The 8785-nt window shown below is 49.5% G+C and overlaps 1 protein-coding gene across 1 annotated transcript; it reads right to left on the bottom strand.

Moving 5' to 3' along the window:
* Window positions 1-865: 865 nt before the first annotated feature.
* On the bottom strand, window positions 866-8459 carry Oas1 (2'-5'-oligoadenylate synthetase 1). The gene is made up of 6 exons (XM_040289433.2): window positions 7982-8459; window positions 6476-6761; window positions 4258-4442; window positions 3109-3341; window positions 2401-2554; window positions 866-1316 (listed from the first exon to the last, which is right to left on the bottom strand). The coding sequence occupies exons 1-6, from the start codon at window positions 8156-8158 to the stop codon at window positions 1170-1172; spliced, it is 1182 nt and encodes a 393-aa protein (XP_040145367.2). The 5' UTR covers window positions 8159-8459; the 3' UTR covers window positions 866-1169.
* Between the last annotated feature and the right edge of the window lie 326 nt (window positions 8460-8785).

Here is an 8785-nt window from a genome sequence, read left to right as displayed (position 1 = left end):
GAAGTTCCTTTTGGTTTAACTCAAAATCTCAAAAAATGGTCACTTCAATACGCAACCGAGTTTTTCAATTATCAGTTGTCAAGAATTTGACTTTCTTTGTGCAAAGTCTTAAAATCCTGTATATGTGCTGCACTCGCAGCACATCTGGATTTGAGCTGGCTGCATTTTTTTTTTAAATTTTATTTTTTTAGTTCTGGGCGGACACAACATCTTTGTATTTGGTGCTGAGGATCGACCCTGGGCCGCACCCAAGCCAGGCGAGCGCGCTACCACTTGAGCCACATCCCCAGCCCCAGAGCTGGCTGCATTGTAAGTGGCTAGTCGCTTCTGTTCTAGAAATTTTCTAGAAATTTTCCTAGACCTGTGCATAAGGATCAATGAGGATGCTTGCTTGTCCTGGGATTACTTATAAAAATAAAACGGGAAGGATCTCAAACCATCCAGCATCAAGGTGTCAACTCCATAAGAATAGGGATTTTTGTCTGCTTTGTGGCTGTGTTCCCAGGGTCAGACCTGTGTTTGGCACAGTAAGAGTGCAAAAATTAAATATTTCTATGCCTGGAGCAGCCACGTAGACCTGTGATCCCAGTGGCTCAGGAGGCTGAGGCAGGAGGATCTTGAGTTCAAAGCCAGCCTCAGCAATGGTGAGGTGCTAAGCAACTCAGTTAGACCTGACTCAAATAAAATACAAAATAGGGCTGGGGATGTGGCTCAGGGCACGGACCTCTGAGTTCAATCCCCCGCACACCCCCCCCCAAATAAAATAAAGTAAAATTTTTCTAGTTGAATTGATGGCACACACACGCATTGGCATCTGTACTTCTTGGCTCTTTGCCTTGAAGTTAATAAACACCCAAGAAAGACCTTTGCTGTTATTTTCATTTATTGTTATCGATAATTGAACAGATGAAAGTCGAGGCTGAATTCTGCTCTAAATCTCTCTCGCCAGAAAGTTTTCAGAGACTGGGTCGGGAGGAGGGGGCTGGGCTGTGGGAAATGCACCTGGAAGAAGCAGGAAGGGGGGGGTCAGGGGCTGGACTCTGACCCCAAGGGTGCCTCTTGCTTAGGACACAGGCAGTGCCTCAATTTCTCTGGGTCCAGAGCTGCTCCTAATATGGGGCGGCTCTTCGAGGAACTCTGGAGCCGCCTCCCCTCAGACACACAGGGGGTCACAGGATGGTGCACGTCCAGTTCCCGTCCTCCTGGGGAAGGGGGTCTGCCTGGTATTCGCTCTGGCACCAGAGGTCAGCGTCTTCGGCTGTCCTGATGTAGCCCCTCTGCTGAAATGGCCACGCAGTCTCAAGGTCCGCCATGTGCTGCAAAGGGGAAACACGTGGTCACATCAGGGCGCCTTCTTCCCACCTTGGAACTGGATGTCAGTGACAGTGGACATTGTGACTGTCCAGTTGGACCCCTCTCAAGGAAGGACTAGCAAGTCCCAGCTGCTGGGAAGGTGTTGGTCCGGGAGGTGCTCACCCAGAACATCCCTGAATCTGTTCCCTGGGAACCTGCCTGCGACATCACCAGTCCTCTAGCATCCGAAGGACCCCAACCCCGGAGTGGAAACCTTCAAGTTCAGGTCCCTCTGCCCCTACTTAGTCATGTGACACAGTCAAGTCACCTGAGGCTGAGCCTCCCATTTGCCAGGAGGCTGGTTAGCACAGTGAGCTGAGCACAGGCTCTGGAGACCTCAGAGGTTTTATTTTTGGTATCAGGGATGGAACCGGGGATACTTAACGACTGAGCCACATCCCCAGCCCTTTTTAAATATTTTATTTAGAGTCAGGGTCTTGCCAAGTTGCTTAGGGCATCACTCAGATGCTGAGGCTGGCTTTGAACTTGTGATCCTCCTGCCTCAGCCTCCTGAGCCCCTGGGATTACAGGCGTGCACCTCTGCGCCCGGGATCCACAGACTTTTAATCCCAGCCCCACCTCTCCTTAGCTGAGTGTCCTTGAGCAAGTGATATCACCTCTGGAGCCTCTTTTTCTCATTCCTAAGATGGGGTGATAGTAAGTGTAGCTCAGAATCATTGGGAAGATTTAATGAGGTCACCCGTGTTAAAGGGATTGGGATGAAACCTGAGCCCGAAGCAGACACTCAGTAAGTGGGGATTGTATTATTTATTGCTACTCTTAGTGGAATGAACTCTGGACACGGGTTGTGGAAATTCCAGGACTTCTGTGATTGGGGCCAAAATGACTCAAAGGGGGAGCACAGCCCGCAACTCCTTGAGCATGGGTGACCTCTAGCAAGAAGTCATTTCCTTGAGACTGGTCTTGACCTTTTGCTCAAGGTCACCTATATTCATAGAGCCATCCAGGTCACCCAGTCACACGGAGAATGTTGAAGCTGTATGGAGCGGGTGGGATGGACCATGGGAAGGAAGCAGAAGGTCTCACCGGCACGTCCCAGATGCCCACTGGGGACCCATCCCGTTTCCGAAAGCACGGTAACTTCAGCCAGGCTTTGGCCTCCTGCGCCAGCCGATACCAGCCCGTTGGATCTCCACCTCCCACATTTCCTGTAGGGTCGGCGGGGTCCAGAATCACAGGCCTGAAAAGAAACATTTGGAAATGGATGGGGAGGAGCCAGGGCGGTGTCCAGGGAGCCCAGGTGCTTCTGCCAGAGCTTACAGGAACCTGGGACAAGCTGGAACTCGGGCAGGAGGGACCCAGCAAGGCACTGCCCCTCAGTGGGCAGACCCATGAGGAAGGGACCTTTACACACAGGCCCGGGTTCCAATCCCACCTCTGCCCTTGAGCGGTGCTGTGCCCTGGGGCAGGTCACTTGACCTCTCCTGCCTCAGTTTCCTCATCTGTGACTGGGGGAGATCTGAACGTGCCTGGCTCAAAGGGCGCAGCGTGGAGATGAGCTCATACACAGTGAGTGCTCAGCGGTGACTGGAACCTGACAAAGTGTCCGTCCAAGTCCGCAGCACAGGGAGGACTTTGGCTGTCGTGTCAGGACAGGTGAGTCCACGCAAGCTTTCCCCTCCTGGCAGTAGTTATTATCATTGCTGCTGCCATTCTTATTTCAGTTCTGATTGCAGCTGTGCCGGGGCATTCCTTCCTATGCGGAGCTAAGCCATGTGGGGACGGGGTAGGTACCTGGGTTTCTCGAGCTGCTGGGTTAAGTAGGTTCCGATAATGGGTTCTTCAAAGTCGTAATATTTCGTCCAGTAGATGCAAAGCTGCCGGTAGTCTATGACTAATCTCAAGACGGTCTGAAATCCCTGAGCCATTTTGAACTCAGATTCTCCACTCCCACGCTCCCATGCGTAGACTGTGAGCAACTCCAGGGCATACTGAGGTGGCAGCGGCTTTCCGAGCTTCTCCTTACACTGAGAAGAAGAGAACAATCAGAAATGGCAGGTCCAGCTTCTGTGTAAAGCCCATTCTCACAGGCTAAATCCAGACTTCCATGTTTTTGTGAATCAGGTTTTATTGACACACAGTCATGCCCATTCATTTATATATAGCCAATTCTGTTGCAATGACAGAGTTGTGTTTGGACAGACACCACATCTCCTGCAAAGTCTAAAAGATGAAGTATCTGACTCTTTATAGGAAAAGGGAACTGAGCCCTGAGGAGAGTCGGAGCTCTGAATTCTTACTGCTCTGGATTTGAATCTACTGTCGGACTCTGGCAGATGGTTTAGACTCTCGGAGCCTCATTCTGCATTTCACAAGTACAATGACCAGCACATAGATAACCAGGCACCCAAGAAAATAAGACACCAAAAGCGAAGACCAGAGGAAAAAAGAGACACAATAAACACACAAAACCTTCAATATTGAAGGATTGAGCACACAGATTTTAAAATAACTAGGGATATCATATCCAAAGAAATAAAAGCTTGAAATATGAGGGAATTAGAAGCTATAGAAAGTACCATGGCAGATTGGAAAAAGAATGAAACAGAAATTTAGGACAAAAATGACAGCTAACAACCATAAATTAGACACAGCTAGAGAGAAACTCCATTAACTGGAAGGTAGATTAGGAGAAACCATCCAGAATTAAGCCTAGAAAGACCTTCTTCCCTCCATGTCCCCTCCTCTCCCTTTCTTTCTCCCTCCTCCTGCAGCTCTCCTTTCTCCATCTTTCCATTACCCCCTCCACCTCTTTCTTCTCTCTCCCCTCTTCCCTTCCCTTTATTTCCCTTCACCTGCCCCTCTCCCTCCTCCTCCCTTCTTTCTCTGCCTCCCCTTTCTCCTCCTATCCAGACCACAAGTGGCCTGGCAAGATGGCCATACCAGTTGGAACCAGTGCTTGACCAGACGGATGAGGCTCTTGAGCTTGGTGGGACGCTGCTTTAGGAAGGCTCGCTGTAGCTCTGTGAAGCAGGTGGAGAACTCGCCCTCTCGCTCCCAGGAGATGCACTCCTGGATGAGCTTGACATAGATCTGGGGGCTGGGTCTGTAGCCTTTCGTTAAATGACCTGTTAAAGTGGAAGTTTGAGATGTCAGTCCTCCTCTGAGGTTCTCAGAGTCACTCTGTGGGGTTCAGTGGAAAGGACAGAAAGCATCATTCCTTATATAGTCCCACATTTTGGGTAGCAGTAGCTTGATGATGGCCCCATAAGAGTACAATGCAGCTGAAAAATTCCTGTTACTTAGTGATGTCATATAGACACAGCTAGAGAGAAGCTCAGTTAATTGGAAGGTAGATTAGGAGAAACCATCCAGAATTAAGCCTAGAAAGACCTTCTTCCCTCCATGTCCCCTCCCCTCCCTTTCTTTCTTCCTCCTCCTGCAGCCCACTTGTGATTGTGCTGTTGGCGGTGAACCTATTGTGCTGCCAGTCACAATACTTGACAGAAATAAATGCTGATGTCACTGGCTGATGTCCTTGCTGGTCTAGACACTTTGCCTTTATTTGAGTGTGCACTCCTGCTTTAACAACTCAGTTTACCAGGACACAGTATGTGTGGCCACAGCCTTGTGGTTGCTGTGTGGACCGCATCTCTTGAGGACTGCGTTCTTTCCCTCCTGCTTCATGTGATCTAATGTGCTTGGTTGAGCAGGGTTCTAGAAGCAATAGGCTGTCCCGTTTATCTAGATAAAGAGGTCTAGACACACATGCAACCCAGACAGCCTCTTCCTGGTCATGGCATACAGTAGGCATTCATGGATAATCTGTGCTTGGTTGGATGGCCCCCTCCTCCAGCCCACTGCCGTCCCCCAAATACAGACCTGGTCACGTCACGTCCCCACTTGATGGAAACTTCTGCCCATGGTGCTCAGGAGAAGGCCATTACTGAGCTTGGGGGCTTCTGTGGGACGGCTCTCTGGGCCATTTCTGAGTGGCTCCCCTCCCTGTCCTCCTCACTCCATTCCGACTGTGGCCTCCTATGGTTTCTCTGCCTGTCCTGCCCTCATCCCACCTCCATCCCTTGGCCTCTGGTGCTGCCCTCTGCCTGCAACTTGCTTCTCTCCTTATCTCTTCTCTCTCCCTCTTATTTTTTCTAACCATTGTACCCAAGTGCCCAATGCAGAATGCATTTAGAGCATCAATGTGTATATATTCTCATGGCTTCTCTAGGCCAACAGGAACCCCCCCCCCCCGCCGTAGGACCATAGTAGCAGGTTGTGGTTGCTGTGTCGCCCTCCAACATTTAAAATAAATGTTCCGTGAAGTCCCCGCTGTGAGTTCACTGTGATGGTCCAGGGTGATGTTCGTGTAGAGTTGGGGAACGGGTGGTTGTGAAGACCTACAGTGACTGGCTAGATGTAAGAGCTTAATGTAGATTATCATTTAATTCTTAGCCAGGCTCGGTGGTGCATGCCTGTAATCCCCTCCTCAGGAGGCTGAGGCAGGAGAATTGCAAATTTAAAGCCAGCCTCAGCAACCTAGTGTGACTCTAAGCAACTCAGCAAGACCCTCTCTCAAAACAAAAAATTTAAAGGGCTGGGGATGTGGCTCAGTGGTTAAGCACCCCTAGGTTCAATCCCTGATACCCAAAATAATCATTTAAAAAAAATCTTTAAATAATGACAGACAGACAGAGGTGGTGCGATTAAGTCAGTTTTCCTGATGTAAAAATTGCACCTCTGAGAGGTTCTGGGTCTTGTCCCCTTGACCCCGCAGACGCCCAACCCTCAGTATGAGTGTAAGGTTCCCTCAGCACTGGGAGAGGATGAGAGGAACATTAGCTTTGAGCTAGATCTAGGTTGCTCCATCTTTCAAAGATGCAGCCCACACACTTGCCACTAACAGAGGCTGTATGCTTTGCAGATATTCTTTAAGAGATGCCCCCGTCCCCTAGTTGTGCCAGTTTGCTATTAAACACCCCTTCTGTGATCTTACGGGTTCACCTGCCCCAGGGGAAACTCTAAAACCTCCCCACAGCCTGTAGCTTTAAATGGTCACGCTGTTTGGGTAAAACCCTCAAACCATGCGAGATTGCAGCTCAGAAATAGGAAAGAGGACCATGGAGGAAGAAGGCTGATCCCCGGGGCCAGGAGTGCTCACCCAGGGCATCAAAAGCGGGCAGCACATCAAACTCCACCTCTTCACTGAGGTCAGAGGAACTCAGCACGAAGCTGAGCACCCGGGGATTGGACCATCGTGAATTCTGGATCCGAAACTTCACATCAAACTTCTCTTTCGGACATGCTTCCAGTTGTCTCTTAATTTCTGTGATGAACAATCCCCGGTGTTCTAACTGATCCTCAAAACTGGTGAGATTTTCAAGGAAGACAACCAGGTCCGCATCAGACCGGCCTCTGAGGGTAGTGCCTTTGCCCGAGGAGCCACCCTAAAACAAACAAACAAACAAACAAACAAAAAAACAAAACACACAACAAGAGTGACAATTGATACTTAGTGAGAAGAGCCTCGCCATATAAAGAGCTAAGCATAATCACTAACAATCGAGCACTAGCCACGGTTCAGAGGGCATTTCAAATCTTCACTTCTACAGTGCTCACAAGGACTCTATGCATTTGATACTGTTATTGTTTGTTTCCATTTTACAAATGGGGAAATCTGCACAGTGACATTATATAGTAGTTCAATCACCCAGCCGGTAGGCAGCAAAGATGCCAGCCAAGCCCTGGGTGTCTTATTGAAGTGTCTGTTCTTTACTCCCTTGTCCTCTGTTATCTTCTCTTGTTACACACCTGTATCAGTCAGCTCTGCATCCCTGTGACCAAAATACCTATCAGAAACAAATTAGGGGAGGGAAGTATATTTTGGCTCATGGTTTGAGAGGTTTAGTTCATGGTGGCTGCCTGACTCCGTGGCTCTGGGCTCAAGGTGAGGCAGGGGGAGGAAGGGACTACAGGGGCAAGGTGACCCTTCCAGGCATGTCCCCAGTGACCCACCTCCTTCAGTCATGCCCCAGCTGACTATAGTCACCATCCATTGAGTCAATTCAACCAGGATGGACAGATTAGGTCACAGCTCTCACCATCCAATCACTTTACCTCCGAACATTCCTGCATTAACCCAGGAGCTTTTGAGGGACACCTAGCAACACCCCAACTAGCTCATGCTGATTTGCACAGTTATTTTCCTTAACCTGCATGGTCCTGTGAGATGAGGAAATTGGGGCACAGAGAAGTTAAGTAACTTGCTCAAGGTTTCACAACCAATAGGTGCTATTTGCTTTTCAAACATGCTCTGAACAGCTCATGAGACTGTAGAAATGGTGAATCTCCAGCCTCGCCACCCATCAGCAAATTGTTTATCAGAGCTGGGCCCCCATCTCTGATATGGACATAGCCTGGGACAGAGGATCATGAACTTCACCCAGGATGCGTCTTAACAATGCGGATGCAGGACCTCACATCAGAATTGATTTTAACAGGCTGTGGTTGTATCTGTGATATGGGAAAAACCAAAAAGGAGCCTCGGAGACCTCTGTGCCCCGGCTCACTGTGCATGCCTGCTCTGTGGTCTGACTCTCTCCCTCTCTGTGGGACTGCTTACCCACGCAGCCACCCCTGCCCTGGACAGCAGCACAGCGGGGCTCACCTTGACCACCTTAGACACCCGCACGCGGTGGGAAGCACCTTGGAAACACCTTTCCTTTAAGAAACTGCAGATGATGTGGATGGCCTTTTTGACTTCCTTGCGGAATCGTGTGTCCGGCAGGAGATGGTCTTCGATGTACTTATCTAGGTCTGAGGCCCAGACGCTTCTGAGCGCCATGGTGCCCGGTGGAGGGGAAACAGCCTCGGAGACCTGCCGGCTCAGCCTTTATCCCTTCTGCCAAGGAGCCTGAGCTGTTGGTTTCGTTTCCTTAGCAGGAAACTTTGCATTTCTGCTTAGCAAATCCACGCCCCGCCCGGAGGATTCCAGCCCCAAGTGCACCTGCCCCTCCCCCACTTCTGCAATTTCCCTGTGTCCCTGGACCAGCAGCTGGTGTTTCTTGAGACTCTGAAATGTTGTTTTGAAGCTCCCAGGCAAGAGAAATCCCATCCACAAACCAATATACGGCTTCCTTCCTGGTCTTTTGTTGTTGTTAAAAAATTATTTTGCAGCCTCTCAAGATTTTTTTTTTCTTATAGCCATGTGTACATAGGCAAGAAGGCAAGAAGAGGGAAACCAGGCAGAGAGAAGATGGCTCAGGACCCCAAGCCCCCAAGCGTCCAGTGGAGAGGTTTTCAGATGTTTTTCTGTGTCACACAAACACACATGTAGTTCATTCATTCATTCATTTTTTAAATGGTATTATACTCTTCTCTCTCTCTCTCTCTCTCTCTCTCTCTCTCTCTCTCTCTCTCTCTGTACTAGGGATTGAACCCTGGGGTGCTCTATCCTTGAACCACATTCCCC

Source organism: Ictidomys tridecemlineatus, chromosome 2 (genome assembly GCF_052094955.1).
Source record: "Ictidomys tridecemlineatus isolate mIctTri1 chromosome 2, mIctTri1.hap1, whole genome shotgun sequence".
Classification (NCBI taxonomy): Eukaryota; Metazoa; Chordata; class Mammalia; order Rodentia; family Sciuridae; genus Ictidomys; species Ictidomys tridecemlineatus.
Note: the sequence above shows the minus strand (reverse complement) of the source record. Positions and strands in the feature narration are given on the sequence as shown.

What these genes read in the sequence shown, in the direction of transcription:
- Oas1 (XM_040289433.2), bottom strand. Translation starts at nt 8,158, where the DNA reads ATGGCGCTCAGAAGCGTCTGGGCCTCAGACCTAGATAAGTACATCGAA. An exon ending in GCCCGCTTTTGATGCCCTGG is followed by an intron (nt 4,443 to 6,475) that starts GTGAGCACTCCT and finishes CCACTTTAACAG; the next exon opens with GTCATTTAACGAAAGGCTAC. An exon ending in CAGCAGCTCGAGAAACCCAG is followed by an intron (nt 2,555 to 3,108) that starts GTACCTACCCCG and finishes GTTTCTTTTCAG; the next exon opens with GCCTGTGATTCTGGACCCCG.